Source organism: Carlito syrichta, unplaced genomic scaffold, assembly GCF_000164805.1.
Source record: "Carlito syrichta isolate Samal-C Ts95f unplaced genomic scaffold, Tarsius_syrichta-2.0.1 Scaffold309783, whole genome shotgun sequence".
NCBI lineage: Eukaryota > Metazoa > Chordata > Mammalia > Primates > Tarsiidae > Carlito > Carlito syrichta.
Window position 1 is genome coordinate 311,609 of NW_007253879.1, and position 21,238 is coordinate 332,846.

At 33.9% G+C, this 21,238-nt stretch overlaps 1 protein-coding gene across 1 annotated transcript in view; it reads right to left on the bottom strand.

Annotated features, from left to right (window-relative positions):
* The window catches only part of LOC103270295 (B-cell scaffold protein with ankyrin repeats-like), a 95,267-nt gene that overhangs the window by 33,273 nt on the left and 40,756 nt on the right, over nt 1-21,238 (bottom strand). Inside the window, 1 exon segment of the mRNA XM_008067832.1 lies at nt 6,343-6,448. Coding sequence (XP_008066023.1) covers nt 6,343-6,448 — 106 coding nt within the window.

A 21,238-nucleotide genomic window follows, 5' to 3' on the forward strand; every position in this document is an offset into this window, starting at 1 on the left:
GCCCAGGCGGGTCTCCAACCTGCGGGGTCAGGTAATCCACTCACCTCAGCCTCCCAAAGGCGTGGGATTACAGGCTGAGCCACCGAGCCCGGCTGGAAGATCAATTTCTAGTTCTTTTAGGAATCACCACACTGTTTCCCATAGAGGTTGAATTAGTTTTCATTCCCACCAACAGTGTAGGATTGTTCCCTTTTCTCTGCATCCTCACCAGCATCTGTTTTTTGATTTATTAATGATGGCCATTCTTACTAGACTTAGGAGTTATCTCAATGTGGGTTTGATTTGCATTTCTCTGATGACTAGTGAGGCTGAGCATTTTTTCCTGTATCTATTGGCTGCTTGGATGTCTACTTTTGAGACGTGTCTATTCATGTCTTTTGTCCACTTTTTAATGAGGCTGTTTGGTTTTTTCTTTCAGCACTTTCGAGCTCCTTTTAAATCATGGAAGTTAGGCCTTTGTCAGATATGCAATTAGCAAATATTTTTTTCCCATTCTGTGGGCTGTCTCCCTACTCTCCTGATGGTTTCTTTTGCTTTGCAGAAACTTTTCAGTTTGTTGCAGTCTCACTTGATATTTTCTCTTATAGCATGGGCTTTTGGGGTTTTGATCAGGAATTGTTTGCTTATTCTCATTTCTGTAAAGGTGTCTCCTATGTTTTCTAAGATTCTAAAAGTTTGGGGTTTTACGTTTAGGTCTTTGATCCATTTGGAGTTGATTTTTGTTTTCTGCATGTGGTCAACCAGTTTTCCCAGCACAATTTACTGAATAGGTTCTCTTCTCCCTAGTGGCTGTTGGTGGAGTCTTTGTCGAAGATTAGTTGGTTAAGAAATTGAAGTTTTGCTTCCAGAATCTCTATCTTGCTCCATTGATCTATGTGCCTATATTCTTGTACCAATACCAGGCTGTTTTGATTATTGTAGCCTTATAATAAAGTTTAAAGTCTGGAAGTGTAATACCTCCTATTTTGTTTCTTTTGCTGAGGGCTACTCACAGTAGTTTTTGTTTCCCTTTGATTTTCTGTATTGTCGTTTCCTGGTCAGAGGAGAATGATGTTGGAAATTTAGTGGATATCGCATTGAATCTGTAAATTGCCTTGAGTAGGATGGATATCTTAACAATGTTGATTCATCTGATCCATGAGTATGGAATATTTTTCCATTTGTTTGTGTCTTTGATTTCTTTGAGAAGTGTTTTGTGGTTTTCATTGTAAAGGTCTTTCTCTTTTCTGGTTAGGAAGATGCCAAGTTATTTCTTTCTTTCTTTTTTTTTTTTTTGTGGAATTGTGCATTTCATTGAGTTTTCTGCCTGTTTGTTGTTGGTACATATTGTATTGTAATTAAGCAAAATAATATTTAAAATGAATGACCTACATACATCTGTATATATGCATGTATAAATATGCCAAAGTTAATATTGGAAAAAATAATAAGTTAAAGGAAAAAAGTATGATACAATTTACATAGAATTTACAAACTTGTACAACAGTATATGTGAATTATGGAAAAAAATTATATAGTAAAAATATGAAGAAATGCATGAGAATTGCTGTAAAAATTAAATTAAAGCAATGGTAACTTTTCAAGTATATGGAATTACAAAGGGCAACAGAAAAAATAAACTAGATTTTTAGTTTTATTTCCTAAAATAAAAAATCTGAAGCAAATGTGGCAAATTGTTAAGATTTGACCAAGTTAGATGGTGGGTATAGGATGTTATTTATTTTATTCTCTATATTTTTCTTACATTTAAATTATATGATGATATAAAAAAGACAACCCAATGGACATTTAATTCTTCATTTAGTGAGCAGATAGTCTACTTTTTGTGAACCCAAGGGTATTATAAGTCCAATACAAATCTTAGAGAATTAGTGACCACTACATTTGTATTTAACATCCAGTTACATGCTCAACATTTTATAGACATATTAAGAGATAATATTCTAAGTTAATACTTTCTCTTGTCACAAGTGATCACACGATATTCTCTTTCAGATTAAAACATTACTACTTATTGTAAATAGATATAAGCTTTGACAAGTTTTTCTAGAATTTGTCAAGAACTTTACTGAGCCAGTTCCCCTTTTGGGTAAAGGCAGATTATCTAGGCAAAATAACCTGGTTTCCTTTCCCCTAAACTAATCATCACTTATGGTGACTGAACCAGCAACTGTAGCCTCTTACCATAAAAAAAAGCAAAACTATTTACTTTTCTGTTTGTGACAGGAGATTCTCTGCATTATCTAGGCTTTTGAAGGGCTTTTTGAAGGGCTCTGAAAAGTTAGAAAAATTCATGGACCTGCTGCAGTGAGATTAATGAGACTCTGCAGAAGAGACTTGGAACTTAGAAGAGATGAAAACTACAGAGGTGCTAACTCAACCATGTCAGCCTAAGTGTGCTGTCCTGACTCCCCACCACACCAGGCCAGTGGCATTCAGACTCTTTTGATGGTGATATGTGTGTTCCTTTATCAATCTATGACAAAAACAGTTGTTTAAAATGATACTCTGATATTTACTTTGTTATGCACTCTGATATTTTCTATTCTAGTATTTTATACATCAGTAAAAAATTGCCTATCACAGTGCTTTATAATGATTCCATAGTCCTTGATGACTCACACACTAGAAAGTTGTTCATGAATTATTTCTATGACTCTTGTGTTCAAAAGACTTATACTACATTAATATACAAGTTCTTTTAGAAATCTGATATTACTCTACTCCCAGGGAGAACTTCTTTGTATGGAAAATTCTTGTCAATAGAACACATTGCTTTTAAATCCATAACAAAGCATTTCAAGGTAAGAGAACATTGATGTAGATTTTTATTATTTCTTGTGACTTTCTATCTTTACCCACTCCCAACTATGCCTGCCTAAACAACAAACAAACAAACAAAGAAAACATACAAAGGGGAACCCCCAAAACCAAGAATTATCTTTTGGATGTGGGTCCCTTGTAGTCCAGGGTTCCCCTGATAGGTAAGTGTTCTAGGAACCCATCAGCATTAGTCAGTGTATCAGCTAGTATTGCTCTGAGAGACTGCATTCAGCTTCAGTGAATTTTTTTTGGGGGGGTAGATTCTTTCAACACATTTGCCTATTTCATGATGGGTGATATACAAGTGCACCTGCCTGCACCATGCTGAGTGTTCAGCAGTATTTGACCAAAACAGCCTGACTCCTGTGCTCCACCCTCCTTATTCACCCAATCTCACCTCAAACGACTTTTTTTTTGTTTCCCTGCATGAAAAAAGTCCTCAAAGGGAAACATTTTGCCAATGTGGAAGAAGTGAAACAAAAATGGCAGAAGCACTGAAAGACATCGAAACTGATGAGTTCAAAAACTGTTTTGAGCAGTGGAAATAGTATCTTGGTAGGTGTATTGCACCAAATGGAGAGTGTTTTGAGGGTGACTGAAGTTTAAACATGTAAGAATAAATACACAATTTTTATAAACAAATTCTGCTTTTTTTTCAGGTCCCCTCTCAAATGTCAAATGAGAAAATTTATTATCTAGATAGGAATAAGAAATGACCATGACAATTACATGAAATGATATTTCACTTATAAATGAAGTGGCAGGGAACTTAATGCAGTTTCCAAAAATAACTTTGAAAAAAAGACGAAGGAGTAATAATAAGATAAATATTTTGATTTACAGCATTTAGATCCATACTTTATTTATTTATTTATTTATTTATTTATTTATTTATTTATTTGCGTTCACTCCATTGTCCAGGCTGGAGTGCAGTCACATGCTCATGGCCACCCCAGTGTTGAACTGCTGGGCTAGCTCCATACTTATAAAGAACCATCGATATGATACATGCTTACGGTAGGTCAATACTCAAGATAAACTTTGTCAGTTCCTTATGAGTACCTTCCCCTCACAATGTTCTAACCTCCAAGTTATTTTAGTTAAATTATAGAAAAATAAATAATACATGTTGAATAAAAAAATTTATCAAATAATTAAACACTGCCTTTTCAGATAGATGCCTGGGATTACACCTGATTCATTGCTGAATTTACCTTTAAAGATACTTTCAGTGGCTTCATCAAACCCTACCATTTCTTGCCCAGATTCTCTCAGTTGAAAAATACGAGCAACTTAGACCTCATCAGCAATTCAACTTGAACATTATAAAGCACAGGTACAAGGATTTAAAGATCAGATATTCTGACATTTACCCTAGGCTATAAGGTTAAAGAGGCAGCAAAATGTTAGTCAAGTCATATTCATGTCTTCTTATACATCTTGTGTTATATTATTTTGTATTTACAGGAACTAGAGCTTCCAGTTATGAGGATTATAATACATTGAAGCAATTAAGGATTAGTAAACTTGGCTGTATATTGGAATCAACTGGGAAACTAAAAAATGCTGGTAGCTAGGACCTACCCCCAGATCAATGAATTTGTATCTGGTATGGCGTAGGCATGGGATATTTTTAAAGCTCCACAGGTGATTATAATAAGCAGCTGAGTTTGAGAACCATTGCTCTAAACCCTTGATATCCAGTGAAAGGTCTGACGTTTAGCAGTGTCAGCTTCACCTGGAAGCTTGTTAGAAAGGGAGAAGCTTAAAATGTATCCCAGTCCTACTGACCCAGATTCACACTTTTAGGGACTCTGATCTAATCCTTTGAGAATTCTTAGTCTATAAAAGTAAAGGACTAAAACGAGTCCACCCTTTCCAACTCTAAAATTCATATTCTACAACTTAAAGAATAGACTGAGAAGCATTCTTAAACTTAGGATTCTGTACATATAAACATGAGCGAACAAGATAATTCCATCTTCTCCAATTCCACAATTTTGATACCATAAACCCAAGTAAATATAATGAAGAAATCTGTAAAAAAAAAAAGTGTCAAAATTTCATCTTATACCTTTGCATGCACTTTCTCTTGCCTTTTTCCCTTCTACCTCCTCCCCCTACACGTCATTTACGAACTAGGTAAAAATCCCACCTCACTTATAAAGCATGTCCTGAAAATTAATGTACTTTTGATCTACAATTGGATTGTCAGTATAATCACTTCCAAAAAGTGTATTTATTGTTTCTTTCTGTTATAAAATGCATATTATCTTGTTTTCCCAATTAAATTTTAAGTGTCTTTAGAGAGGAATCATGTCATGATCCTTGTTTATCCTAATCCACTATCTAATTTTATAAGTGAATTATATATTGTTAAAATGTATATAGAAAAGAACAATAGATTTTTATTAACCTCACAAATTTACTTTTTTAAGAACATTTTTTGAGAAATGTTTGACTTTTCACCTTAATGAGACTCACACATCTAGATGAATCACAATCAGCTGTGCCTTAGGACTCCCACTCTTTTCTTACTGCCACCTTGAAGTCTGCCAGGTGGATGATAAAACTGCTTTAAATAGCACAGAAACCCAACAGAACACAAAGCCCTGCACATTAGTCCTTAATATGCAACACTAGCCTTCTCATATTCTTTAGCTTCATGTCTATCTTATTCACCATCACATCTCTACCTTAGTGTTTTGCACATACTGGGCATATAAATGAATTGTAAGCAGTGTGTCAACAAACTATGCAAGACAACAGATTTCTTAAATATACTACTGAGCTCATGATTACATTTGGAAATGTAATTTTTTATGTGTCGCTCTTATATATACTTTTCTTGATATTTGTACATATTTTTTTACCACACAAATAATGCACAGGCATTGTAGAAAATACGGTCAATAAAATGAAAAACAAAAAGTAATATTTGAAATCACAAAACTCAAACAAAACATCCGTGAACACTGAGTACACATCCATCCAGACCATCAATTTATATATGAATACATATATGCTATTAAATGTACTGTATGTATTTTTTGCAACAGAGGATCATACTGTATTTACTGCTACATAACTTGCTTTTTATTCAATTAGTTATACATCAAAACATCCAGCAAATACATTTGTAATGACATTAATTTCTGGTGGTTGCATCAATAAGATGCATTGAACTTTGGAAGATGAAGTTGTTTCCACTTTTTTTGGTAATTGTACACAATAATGTAATGAATAATCTCCAGCATAAGTGTATGCCCAAACATTTCCTTAGAATAAAAATCAGGAAGTAGGTTTGCTAATTTCAAAATGTATGCACATGTTTAGAAACTGTGATAAAAATAATTACCAGATGAACATTTAGAAGTTTGTACTAGAATATCCTTTCACCAGGAGTCAGGAGTTTTCTAAATCATTTCATCAACAGTGCAGCTAACTATATTCTTGGTTATAACATTCATTAAAGAGTAGAATATAATATAAAAAATAATTGATGCAGTTGGAAAATACATTCTTTTTGAGAGTAAATTTCAGTTTGAAGAGATTGGAACTCAGAATATTGTATCTCATGTTTGAATATGGATGTAAGAACACCATCAAGTTCTTCAATGTTATTCTGTTTTTAAACGAAAAGGGAAAATATTTAGGTCAATTATTTGTATAGACACATATCTTAATGTAATATAACAAAAACTTATTAGCTGAAGTAAATACTTAGTATTCTTTAGAATTACTGCTAACTTTTTTGAAAGAATAATATAAAATTTTAGGGTCTTGCATAAGAACCAATTGTTAAGATACTTGAAAAATGCAAGAAATAAGTTTTTTGCTTTTGATTGAGTAACTATTACAGGTTAATGATAAATACTTTTTTTCAATAATAAATTATGGTAAAATATATGTTACATTTTAATGAATGAAGTAAAATAGTGAGTCTAGTTTTTCAACTTAAGGGTTAGAAGTGGAAAGGTCTTAAGTAAATTATATTATTACTATGCCTGAATGAGGGAGAATATTGATTTTGGCCTTCTCCCTCACCCCTGCAGATACAGAGTAATTGTATAGCTACTCTATTCTCCTAATCTATGTATTATGGGAGAAGTATTCAAGTGTTCTACTGTCGATGATATAAAGACTAGTAGTCTTTCAAAATTGTATTATGTCATGCTATAACTGGTATTAAATCACATTGATGATTATAGTTTAGGAGGTGGGCCCATCAATGAAGCCATGGGGTAAAGAGGGGATTATGGGGAAAAAGTTCCTAATTAAGACTTTTGAAATTATTTCCAAATAAAACTAGATATGTTGTCAATATATAGTCACAAGTTAAATGACTGGATTAAATAAAAGTTATTTTTGTTATATTTTATTTCTTCATTTTTCAGAATTCTGAGTCAGGTAATAAAATGGTTTAGGTCTTTTTGGATTTTCACAAAGTCCTGCTGAGAAGTGGAGATAAGGGCTGAAAAATACCTTTTTTAATCAATAGCTATGTAATGCAGAACACATTTATGAGCACCTAGTAAACACCATGGACTACGTAAAGCCCTTAGCTCTGGAACATATAAGAAACAAAAAACAGGAAAAATGTGACAACAAGCTCTGTCTTCAAAAAAGTCACAGTCTTGAAGAGTCCCGGGTACTGTGACAGAAAGTCACTATGGGTAAGGCACAGTGTGGGCAGAAGGAAAGTACCTTAATTCAACAAAGGTAAAAACTGGCCACAAAAGGCCTTATTGAAGAGATGGCATGAATTGAGATTGCCACGCATGCAAGGTGGATTCTAGACTAAAGAACAAATTGCATATAGGCATGGAGGTAACTTGAAGCATGACCTGGTTAAGAACTTTAGGCACTTCCATAAGAATACAGAAAAATAAGAGCAAGGAAGGAAGTGGCCTTTCACAGAGTGCCCTGTATGCCTCATAAGAAGTTTGCAATTCATCTTGCAAGCAATGAGTAGCTTTTCAGATCTATAATGTTTAATGTGGAAATATTTATTATGTGAATTAAATTAAACTTATTTTGGTTTCAGTAAAGTATGATTGTTTATGTGGTTGAGTATTGATATTGAGTGAAATATATTCTAAAAATGAAGATGTGACAATTTTATATTAGTTGATATTACTCTTTTAACCTTTTCAGAAAGCCTTTAACAGGAGTAGTGGAACAAAACATTATTGGTAATATGTTTATACTTTATACTAAAGCTCAAAAAATATATTTTAGCTATACAAACTGATGAAATGTATTTTTAAAACATGAAAATCATAATATTAGCTTGTATATTTTCTTAAAAATCTGTGTCAATGGCCATGGCAGGTCTGCATAACCTATTATCTAGTCACTAGTATTTTTACATAAAGAGATACATTTACTATTAAATATTTCTTTTTTTTTGAGTTGGAGTCTCACTCTGTCGCCCAGACTGGAGTGCAATGGCTACTCCCGGACACCGCAGCCTCGACCTGCTGGGCTCTGGTGATCCTTCTGCCTCAGCCTTCCAAGTAGCCAGAATTACAGGCTTGCGCTACCACACCTGGCTGATTTTTTGATTTATTGTAGAGATGAGGTCTCGCTGCGCAGGCGGGTCTCGAACCCACGGGCTCAGGCAATCCACTCACCTCAGCCTCCCAAAGGCACGGGATTACAGACTGAGCCACTGAGCCCGGCTTAATATTTCTTTTTAAAAGTATACAAATGTTAGTGGGTAGAGATTGGTGTGCCAGACTTATTACACTCATGTAAAACTTAGGCATAACTTCTAGAACTCCTTGAAGGTCTGAGATTCTAAAACACAGATGAAAATTCAAAGGGCAAGAACTCCCATTAGGAATATGAAAAGTGCCATTTCTCATGCAGGGACATTAAAACGCTTTCACATGAGAAATGCTACAGATAATGCCATTGATTTTAAAAACAAAGTAGCAGTGTTTTTAGAATAAGAAAAAAAACCTCACTATGTAGACAAAGACACTTAATTAATTAAGAAAGACTACAGATACCTTTAAAAATTCTAGCCTACCATAATTCATTGAATCACATTATTTCTATTTTCAATTTAATAATCGTATTTCTAGTATTATGCTTGAATATGAATAAGTAGGATAGAACACAAAACAAAGATATGAAAAGTCACAGAAATGGCTACTAAAAATAACCCCCAAAAGATTTCTTCTTAGAAGATAGTTTAACTAAAAAAACCTAATCTGAGAAGTTATGCCTCATTTTTTTTTTTGTTGTTATAAGGATGTGGAGTACAATTCAGAGTTAGGTATACAAATGTTGATTATGCATGTATCCTTGTTGATGAGGTATGCCCCTTCCTCCCCTAGCAGTTTCCCTCAAGTGCCAATCCCACCCCCACTTCTCTGACAGTTTCCCACTACTGCCAATCTCTTTCTTATAGTATTATAATTGTTCAAGTTCTACTTATGAGTGAGAACATAAGGTACTCTGTTCTTTGTTTCTGTGATAGATCACTGAGTATGATCGACTCCAAATCCATCCAAATTGCCGCAAAGTCCATGTTTGTCTTTCTTTATGGCTGCATAATATTCCATTGTGTATATGTACCACATTTTTAAAATCCAGTCCAGCTACGATGGGCAACATGGCTGGTTCCATGTTTTTGCTATTGTGAATAGAACTGCAACAAACATACATGTGCAGGTATCTTTTTTGTAGAATGATTTGAGTTCCTCCAGGTATATTCCCAATAGGGGAATTGCTGGGTCATATAGTTATGCTTCTTTTAAGATTATGTTTCAAAGACACAATAAGCATGCTTTCTGAACAATAGCCCTGAAACTTGAAAATGCCATAAATTAGAATTGTTCTTTTCTAAAAATAAAATGCACAACACCAAGAATACTTGATAAAATCGATACAATTGTTTAAAAAGAAAAATTAAATACGAAAAAGCACAATAATCCTAAGATTTTAGTTAAGGAGAAACTTGTGAAATTTAGGAGAGAATGATGAAATTATACTGGTACTATTATTTGATGATAGAAAAAATTGACATTCTGCAAAGTAGGCTTTCCCCCACTACCCCCCCATCAGGGTCTTATTCTGTTACCCAGGCTAGAGTGCAGTGGCACAATCATGGCTCACTACAGCCTCAACCTCCTGGGCTCAGGAAATCCTTCTGCCTCAGCCCCCTGAGTATCTGGGACTACAGGCATGTGCCACTAGACCTGTCTAATTTTTTGGAGGCAAGGTTTTGCTATGCTGCCTAGGCTGGTCTCAAACTTCTGGGCTCAAGCAATTCTCCATCCTTGTCTTCACAAAGTCCTGGAATTACAGGCATGGGCCACTGTGCCTGGTTTAGACTTTTTAAATGCCTACTTTTATAAATGTGAAAATCGTGGTACAAAAAATTCAATAACACTAAAAATTGCAGAGTGAGTAAGTGGTAGGATACACACTCTAACTTACGCCTTTATACTCTAAACACACTAAATTTAATACTACATTCTAATCTTGGAGAAAATAATAAACTCTGAAATAATATTTGAATAAGTAAAGAATAAATTATAGTCCCATGGTTTCAAGATGACTGCTACAGTTCAAACATTACGTTTAACCAGAGAGAGGGAAGAAAGTGGCATGTGGAGTGGGAAGTCTCAGATAAAGATACTGCCAACCATGTCTATTCTTTTTCCTTCGTAAACCAGAATCGCTAAATTTCCAAAGATTCCCCGTGTCTAAAACTCTTTCAAGTGACCATGTCTAGCTGCAAGAGGAGTTAAAAAAGGTTGAATTCTGGCCTTCCTAACTTCTGTAGTGGAGGTAGGCAAGAAAAAACATGTAAGCATTGGTACTGGGTGAAGAAACCTATAAGGTCAAAGATTATTAAAGTAATGAAAAATAATGTGGTAGAGAATTATAGCAAAAATAAAGAGATTTAATTAATAAAACAAACAATTTCAGTGAAATAACCACAAGAGGATTGGTAAATGTTCATAATAGGAGATAAAACATATTTAACAATTGTGGCATTTTACTCTTTGCTTTGAGGTATCTAAAAGGGAAGTCAATAGCTGAGCTGAAAACAGCCTGGCTCTTATTATAACAAATTGCCATGCTGTTTAAGTTTCATTAGTAAAAGAAAAGTCACCTCATTTATTCCACTGTTCATAAGCATATACTATGAAAGAGAGCCAAAATAGTCACTTAAAGTGGAATTTGCTAAATTGTTTATATAACATCTTTAAAAAATTTCCTACTGCAGCTTGTAGAGAAATGATAAGCGAAAGGGCAGAGAAAATATTTTCTAGGTTGATGCAAAGATTTTTTCCCCCGATTTTCAAGTATTCAGCTTCAAGCAGTTAGTTTAAAAGAATGTTTTAAATGGATTTCTAAGATAAAAAAGATATTTTCTTTATCAACTTAATTTTTCTGTTTGAATAAATCATTTTTAAAATTGCAATATGACTATAAATTTAAAAATAAGTATAAAAACAAAGCAGAATGCAAATGATTTTATATGTATTATTGATTAGGTATTCATATAGTTGTAGAATCTCTTTAATAACTTCAAGTGATATGATAACATAAAGAATATACGTTTTGAGATTCAAGAAACCTGTGTTTAAATGCTTGCTCCAAGACTCATTAACTATGAATTTTAAGAACACTTAACTGATAGAATTATTTAGGCTTTTAAATGAGTAAATATATACAATTTTCAGTAAAAATAAATTCCCTTTTCTGTAAATACTATGATGTAAGCTCTCAAATATAAAAACTCATGAAATGTAACATTGTGATCTATAGAAAAATGTACAAATCTAGCAAAGAGGAGACATGGCTCTCCAAAATGGCTTTTCTGATGGTGGAACAGTGTTTTTTCCCCCTTCTAAATTCTTAAATTAAATAACACATTGTTTTTGCATTAGTTAGAATGCAATACAGAGACCCAAAGTGACAGTGGCTTATACAATATAGACACCTAGTTCTCTTTAATATAAAAAGCCTGGAATTAGGCAGTCTAGGGCTAAGGTGGTGGTTCCCTGGATTTGGTTTTCCAGGTTCTTTCTATCTTGGTTCACCATTATATGTCATCTTCATGGTCCAAAATGGTTCACTCATTACTCCCTTGTTGGAATTGTAACCAGTCAAAAGAAAAAAGTCAGCAAGGGAAAGAACTTGACTCTATATATCTTTTAAAGACATGTTCACAAATTTGCACATTTTGCTTCCACTAACATGGCATGCCCTTGGGCATTACTTAGTCACACTGACTAGCTGGGAGGAAATGTAATATTTACCTGAGTAGCCATATGCTCACATAAAGTTATATCATCGTGTAAGAGAGAAAAATAAATACTAGGAAACAACTAGCAGTTTTTGCATGCCCATAAATCATGCAAAATGCATAAAAGTCATAATTTATGTAAAGGCAATCTAATAAAAAATTTTTAATGCTCTTCTACACTAGCATATGACTGAAGATAATTAAGTCAGCTAATGCTGAATTTTTCAACTTTACGCCCCTTATATTATTAATTCATAATGTCGAAAGTCTCAAAGCTTTGACTTGACAAAACTTGAAGAAACTCATTAATGGAGATATTTAATGACATCAATGATGAAACAGACAAAAACCCCAACGTTTTTGTATTGTAGGCATTAAATAAAGCATAAGAGCCATGCCTTTTCTCACTTTCACCTCTTTTGAGTTGTTTCAAAACAACTTATGGTTAAATATGTAATAAGGCAGTAGCTTTGAGTTATATGGAAGGCAAATTTCTGATTCTTTCAGAAATTGTCACACTGTCTTCCAAAGAGGTTGCACTAGTTTGCGTTTCCACCAGCAGTGTAGAAATGTTCCTTTTTCTCCACATCCTCACCAGCATCTGCTGTTGTTTGTTTTTATTAATGATGACCATTCTTACTGGGGTTAGGCTATTGGGGATATACCTGAAGGAACTCAAGTCATTCTACCAAAAAGATACCTGAACATGCATGTTTGTTGCAGCTCTATTCACAATAGCAAAAATATGGAACTAACCATGCTGCCCATGGAAGCTGAAATGGATAAAAAAAAAAAAGTGGTACATATACACCATGGAATATTATACAGCCATAAAGAAGAACAAACATATGAACTCTGCAGCAACTTGGATGGATTTAGAGTCTATCATGCTCAGTGATCTATCACAGAAACAAAGAACAGAGTACCATATGTTCTCACTCATAAATGGACCTTGAACAATTATCATAATACTATAAGAAAGGGATTGGCAGTATTGGGAAACTTCCAGGGGAAGGGGGGCAGGATTAGTAGTTAAGGAAAAATTCCAGGGAAGGGAGGGGCACACCTCATCACAAGGGTACCTGCATAATGAACATTTGCATACCTAACCCTGAATTATACCCCATATCTTTAAAATAAAGGGGAAAAAAAGGCAGTGGTTTTAAAACAAATATAGTACTACATTTTTTTAAGTCTTTCAAAAAAGGCTTCTATAAATGATACCATAATTTCTTAGAAAAAGGTTTTAGAATTTTTTTTTTTTTGGTTTGTTTTGGGAGCTGGTTTCCAAGCCATACAACAGAATCAGTCTCATTGTTTGTATTTGTTTGATTCTCTCCTTTGTATTTATTTCTTTCTTTGCCTTCTCTTTCTGCTTCAGTCAGTAGTAGTTCACTAGGCTCCTCAGAAAAAGGGCTGTGCCTATGCTAGTAGTATTGTAACAAGGAGCTCTGGTAAGGGGGTCACTTGAGATTGGGTAAGAAACTTAATGTATAAAATTTTTTCACCTTCTCATTCATTCACCCAACAAATTCTTTTAGCTGCTGCATGTCTGGCTATATCCTTAGTTCTAGAGATGAAACAGCCATGCACCACAAAAAGACCTTTTAGTCAATGGCAAACTACATATATAACAGTGATCTTATAATCTTTTATGGTGGCGGTCCAGCCCTTGCCAAGGGTGTGAGGTTTCCTGAAGGAGAGACGGATAGGCGAAAGATGAAAATATTATACTTGGACACACCTGCTTGCTGAACAGATGACAATTTAATGTTAGTTAACACAGAGCTTTTATACCATTTGTAAAGGGGCAAGACAAAGAAAATTCCTTCATGTACATATGCTTTAAAAGTTACCACCATTTAGCAGTCTAGAAGCGACAAACAAGCCAAGAACACTATTTATTTTTAGTTAATGAGTCTTTATCATAAAGCCAAAAATGATAGTTTTAGTTCAAAGTCCCAAATTACAGTCCTTGAAATGTCTTAAGAAAGTTTCCAGGTGTACAGTTTTCTATGTAGTAGGAGTTTTTTTTGGGGGGGGGAGCTTCTATGACCTTCAAAGCTTTGTAATCATCTTTCTTGTCCAGGTGTCTTCGTTACTTTTCTCTTATCCTGCAGTGCTTATTTCTAAAGAAAACTCAAAAGAAGCTTTTAGTGATGTTTCCCAGGCCCCCAAGGTTGCTTTCTGTATTTAGTTAATTATCATAAAAGTATCTAATTAGTATATTATGAATTCAGTGAAAGCCCACTCTATAAACATTAACTTAGAGTTTTAACTATTGAATTAAGTAAAAACCTTAACGATTAATCTTTATCCTAAGTCAGTGAAAACAGTGTTATAAATTATCCACATAGCTCCTATATAAGTGTTAGAACTTATAATGAATTCATAATGAACTTACTATAAACTTGTGCTTCTAAAAAACCTTATGTTTAAACACTAAACTACATAATTCTAAATCAAATAAGGAGTGAATATACTTATATCATTTTTTACTCAAGCAATATCTAGTAACTTATAACCAAGTGAAAGAAAGCATTTTTGATGTGCTTTAGAGTTTAACCCTTGCATATGTTAGAAAAGGCCAAGTGGCATAGTGGGGAAATGGAAAAATGAACCATGACATTCTCAGGTTAGCTGTGAGTACTTCGCATAAATATGTTATTTTCTTCTTCCACGACTGCACAGAATTTTTCAGTGGTACCAAACAGAAAAGGTGGAAGACAGAAGGGCCTCCAAGGTTGGCTCCCAACATTTTATAATGGAGCTTTTCTATACAGGTATACCATTTTTAATCCTTTAACCATATTTTACTGTATTTTCTCTATTTTTAGATACACAAATACTTACCATAAGGTTGCAACTGCCTATGGTATTCAGTACAGTTACATGCTGTACAAGTTTATCGCCTAGAAGTAATGGGTTATATCTTAGAGCCTAGGTGTGTAGCAGGTTATACCATCTAGGTTTGTGTAAATACACTCTGTGATGTTTACACAATGATAGAATAACCTGACAATGCATTTCTCAGAACGTATCTGTGTCATTAACGAACACATGACTATAAATAGTTTCTTTGCCCTTATAGACTTTATGTCTAATTAGAGGCCGGCATTAATTTCAGAAATGTCATACACGTATATGTCAAATTAGAATGTGATCAGAATTACCAAAATATATTTAGGGAGATATATAACATAGGAAGGATTCACTGAGGAAGAGATGATGGAATTAAAATTCGGAGGAGGAATTAGAATTAACTAGGTGACGACAGTGAGGACAAAGACGTAAGACTGGAAAAGTGTTTCAGTGAGAGAAAGGATCACATACAAAGGCCCTGTGGTTTGCCTGGTATAATTCAGAAACTAAAAGGAGACCAGTGTGCCTGGAATACAGAAGGAAAGGTAGAGGGGTGAAATTAAACTGGAGAGACAGAGAAGGGAGAGATTTTGCAGATTCATGTTATTTATGCTAAATATATGTCAAAAATCCATATAACAATTGGAATCGGTTGGAGTACAGAAGCAGGGAAATTACATGCTGAGATCTTTCTTTTTAAAGGAACCTCTGGTACTTTGTGAATTTGAGATAGTAGGAGGTATGCAAGAACCCATGGGGGCGCAATTTGAAGAATATTGTAGCAGTTTAGGCAAGAGAAAAATTGATGGACTAAAGTGTTAGAACTGGAGAGATATGGAGAGGAGTGAGACATATTCAGTAAGTAAAGTGGATATGGCTTAGAGCAGATTGAATTTACAGAGTGAGGGTATAGAGGGTATTAAGAAGACTTGTGTTGATGGTTTATAAACCAGACTGATAATGATGCATTTCTTGAATTAGAGAACATTGAAAGACTGGGCCTTAAAGGAAAACCACACTTGGAATATATCTTAAGAATTAATGAGATAACCCACAGAGGGAATGTTTATCAAGGAATGAAGAAAGTTTAAGATGCCAACTTGATAAATTCGAAATTTTATTTTCTAGGTTACAGAATGAAGATGTTACAAGGGCTATTGAGAATGAAATGTTAAGGGAGAGGAAAACTAAGTAAAGATGGCTTCATGAAAGCTAAGAAAAAAATTGTATTAAGATGGTTATTTTGGTCAATGGCGTTCATTACTGAAAACTCAAGTTAAACTGAATAAGAAATACACTTGATTCATTGGGAAAGACTTGAGTACAATTGTTTGTGCTTTGCTATCTAAGGTACTAAGGTTGATGATACTAAATGGCTTACCTCTGGAGAAAAAGAAAATGTTTTGAAGTTAAATTTTCCTTTACAAAGATTTATTTTATTTATTTCCCATGTGTTGATTTGGCTTTCTGTAAGAGCATGATAATTCATAAATTCTAAAGATAATTTAGAGTCCCAAATTATTCATCTACTTTATTTCTTATTCTTATTGATATAATACTACAACAACTGTTATTAGTTCAGAGGTTCACAGGCAAGGTGACATTTAGCAGATGGAAACAAACATATTTTGGGCACAAAAATTTCTCAGTCTTCTAGATTTCAAAGGTTTTTGATGACTTGAGGTTTGTTCCTATTGAAGTCTTTTCTTTAATTATCTTATTATGAATAAGAGCCATGAAGGAATATTGCTGTGTTTGATTTGTGCTTTGTTTTTCTGGATTGTTTAAAAATATTCCTTGCAATTAAAGATCTGAACTCTTTCAAGAAGTAGGTAGTAAAAGGAAGCACTTTCACTTGAATGGGGTGGTTACAGGCAGCCCTCACATCATCAGTACATAGTCATCCTCTGCCAACGTGGTCAAAGCCAATCCAAGTCAATGAGAGAAGAGTCACATAAGAAGCAAGAAGATGCTTTGGTTTGGGATAAATAAAAAATGGAGGAAGTATTCATTTCCATTGAGTGAGAAGAAACTATACATTGAGAAGTTATTAGTGAAATGTAGTCTTAATAGTTAATAAACATAAGTTAAAATATATGGGGCCAAAAACTATGAAAATGGATTGAGATGACTTGTAAGATAAATAAACTGTAGAGAACCAACAGTATGGTTATGTTAATAGCTAGGTAATACCACTCAGACATACTTTTTGTCTTCCCATGACAATGAATATATCTGCTATTAAGGTCAACCTATTTATTTATCTTTTGTTGTTGATTTTTAAGTATATAGTTGAGGGTACTAAGTGGTATGCTCCCATGAGACTCAATACTTTGTAATTTAGCTGATGATAATCCTCTAAACTAACCCAATTAGGCTTCATTATCCCTTGACTATTATCACAGGTGGAGACACCACACAAAAAAAAGTCACTTTATCAGTAAACTACAAGCTCGAAGGACATGCCATATTGATCTTTAAAATTTTTTTTTTTTATTTTAAAGATGTGTGGTACAACTCAGAGTTAAGTATACAAATGTTTATTATGCAGGTACCCTTGTTGATGAAGTGTGCCCCCCTCCCCTGGCAGCATCCCACTACTGCCAATCCTTCCCCCTCCCCCAGCAATTTCCTACTATTGACAATCCTTTTCTTATAGAATTATGATAATTGTTCAAGGTCTACTTATGAGTGAGAATGTGTGATACTCAGTTCTTTGTTTCTGTGATAGATCACTCAGTATCCTACAAGGAACTCAAACATACCAAAAAGAAAAAAAAAACTGCCATATAAATCATAGTTAAGAGATATGAAATGGATACTGTGGTAGCAGTTAATTTTGGAAAAGATTTCAGCCTATGTGGGCTTCACAGCAGTTTGAACTTTCTTATCCAGTGAGTCACAGAAAGTTTGTAACAAGAGAGTGTCTTGATAACACTGGTGTGTCATGAAGCTCAAAATTAGATGCATTTGTATCTCTTCAATAGGGACTGATGGAACAAGGGAAAAAAAGGTTTCCATAAACCTATTGAGGGAGACAAGGACCTACAAAATAATTACTGAAAGTTCTGGAAGTTTCTAGTATCTCTTAGTGGGCAGAATTTCCTAAAGAATTCTTTAAGAGAGACGCTTGCTAACATATAAGCTTTAACTCAATGAAGAAATTAACCTTTAAGGGAACTATTAACCAAGAGAAGCACACTGGGATATTCCTCCTGATGTAAGAGTTTCCTAAGTGCATATCTTCTCCCACTCCAACCCCATCTGGCTTCACACTAAATATTTTCAGGCAGAAAATCAAGACTGACTCATATATACATTGTAATAAATACAGAAATGAACTGTACTTAACATGAATAGGAAAACAATATTTCAATATTGATAAAGTAAAATATACAAAATGATAAATACATGTAACACAACGGTACCTTTTTATTGATAAGAAATATAACTAAGAATTATTTGGTGCCATTTCAAAAATTCTTTCAATAAATAGGACCCTAATACTTTGATTAATAATTGCTATGTTCTTTTGGCATCTTGATCTAATTTTGATTTTTATATTGTATGTAGTTGTTCCAACACAAACTTAACTTTATTGTTGTCCCAAGACACATCTGTAAAGAATATGAAAGTCTCAAAGGTTTTAATTATCTCAGTTAAGTAGGAGTTACTAGTATTTCTGACACTAGTACTTAAATTCTAGTTATCAACCCAAACTGGGCTTTGGATTTCTTTCATTTGAATCACTGCTTTAAGTGATGCTATGGAAATGGCACTTTTATGAGGCTATGTGCTGGGATTTAGTATTTATCCAAAAAAGATGAACTGATTTAGGGAGCAGTTAGATAATTAAGCTAGCTCAGGTAATGTATTCTAAAACCTAATGGACATCATTAAAAATAAAATAAGAAAACCAGATTTCTCATTAGCATTTCTTTTCTCAGAATGGTCATTTTGCTATAAGCTCAGTAGCTTTTAAATGATAATAGAGAGTCTCTTATTACAAGCTCAAGGATTACTGAAAAATATACCTTCAGATTTCTCATTACTAATTATTTCCTCAAATTCACACAATGTTCATGTTAGTATATGTCCATTAGCTTTTAAATGATTATAACAAGGATCTTATTACTAATTTTTAAGATTACCGAAATCATATCTGCCATTAAAATTCACTGGAAAATTCAGGATAGTTTTTACAATATACTACTTCAGCTAAGTAAGTAGGATATTTAAAAATTCAAATCTGCTAATATATGTTCTTACAAATACACAGTAAGTATAGTGAATAAAATGACAATGTACATTGTGTTTTGAATAGAGATGTCCAGGAGACCATTTGCAAAATATTCAAATTTCCCAATTAAGTGACAGAGTACCACATTAATGAAATAGTCACTGTATTGCTCTGTACCAAAAAGGAAAACCACCACCTTTTATGCAATTTTTAAAATATACAATCTATGTGGGAACATGGTCAAATATCAAAAGAAAAAACCAAATGCCCACAAGGAGCAGCACAGTGTGGGCTGGGACACCTCCTTAAGGGCCAAACAACCCTAAAACACACCAAAGAAATGCCTCAGCAGTTGATTCTTCATCAAGGATACAGTCTGTCCTTCACCATCTCGATTAAGTCATAGATACTTTGTGTGGTCCATATGTCAGCTGATTTAAATAAACCCCATTCCTACCTAGTCCAAGATTCTAGGGAGGTGAGTTCAGTCTTTCCTTCTTTCCAGCATATTATATCATGGTTTGGTCTGATCTGAGAGCCCAGTCTCAGAATGTGTTTGATCTCATCCTCCAATACTTCTAGGTCTCTTCATGACAACAGCAAAACCTGTAGGCCTATCTTAAGTTATATAAATTAGACTGAATCTCTTAACGTCTCCCTTGCCATGCCATGGCATGCTTTCACTGAGTTAGAATAAATATATCCACAGTACTGAGACCTCAGGCTTAATATAGCTCTTTCCTGATGGTAAAACCTGAAATGAGCTATGACTGTCCAACATTCTTTCCTTCACTAGGCTGCCAGAGCTTGGGAGTGGGGAGAAATCCTAATATACAATCACAACCTGTTATTACCTTTCATTTCTGAAATTGAGGGTAAAAATGAAACAGAGCATTTTCTAGTTATCTAAAAATCATGCACAAACAGTTTTTATTTACTTCAAATTGTAGAAGAAAGTATGACTTGCATATTATACCATTCCAAAACATTGTCCAGGAGCCATAAATTATATTTAATTTTCACTGTGTATAAAGCTTCCCACTCTCAACAACAGAAAAACCAACATAAGATGTATTTGGAGACTATTTTACTTCCATGCTGACTAAATACTGATAATGCAATAGATTGCCGTTATTAATCTTTTTTTGTGAATATAATTTTTTAAGTAGACAAGGCAGACTTGCCACAAGAAAATGAAAAAATCTGTTTCTCAAGCTATAACTTTTATACTTGTTTTGCAATTACAACATAGACATTTTGTCAAATGTCCCCAGATTTCTCAGTTTGACAAATGGTATTTCATTCCCTGTCCTTTTCTAAGACATTTTTACCTTTTCCATTGTTCTAAAACACATCTTTCATAAAAGAAAACTCTAATAGAAAAATGTGTCACAAAAATAAATAACAAAGCTTCCAATTCCAAACTAGTTTAAAAGTATAAAGCTTCATGACAACCTGTCAACCACACCATCATTAATAGTTTGGTTACAAATCTTATAAACTATTCCATGGTAAATTTGAAGATCACATGGTTCAATTCAATGATCTTTCTCCACTGCTACTCCCGTCTATCTCCTCCTGCTCCCCAGAAATAAGCAATTAAGCAAAATTATAATTTAATTATCAAGTAGCTATAAAAAGAAATGCCATTTATTTCACTCTGAAAATTTGATAGAATAGGCACATAAAAGATAAAAGTTCCACATTAAGCAAGTTTTCTCTCTATTGAAAGTGGGTCAGGTAACAAAAAACATGTAGAAGTTTAAACTAATGGTTTAAGATTAATCAAAATGCAATTGTTACATTGTAAAATCCATGAATGTTGGGCATTCACAATTCAAAGTCACAAACAGGAGTCCTTCAAGGAGATTAGAAATGCCTCAAGAAGCCATCATGCTGAATATACTTTGTCACACTAGAGAAACAACACAGAGCTTAAAGATTCTTTTTTGCATATCTTCCAGGAAATATTAGTCTTTCTGTAATTCCCAATAAACTTCACTAACAGAAATTTTTTTTTCACAATCAGATAACAGGAA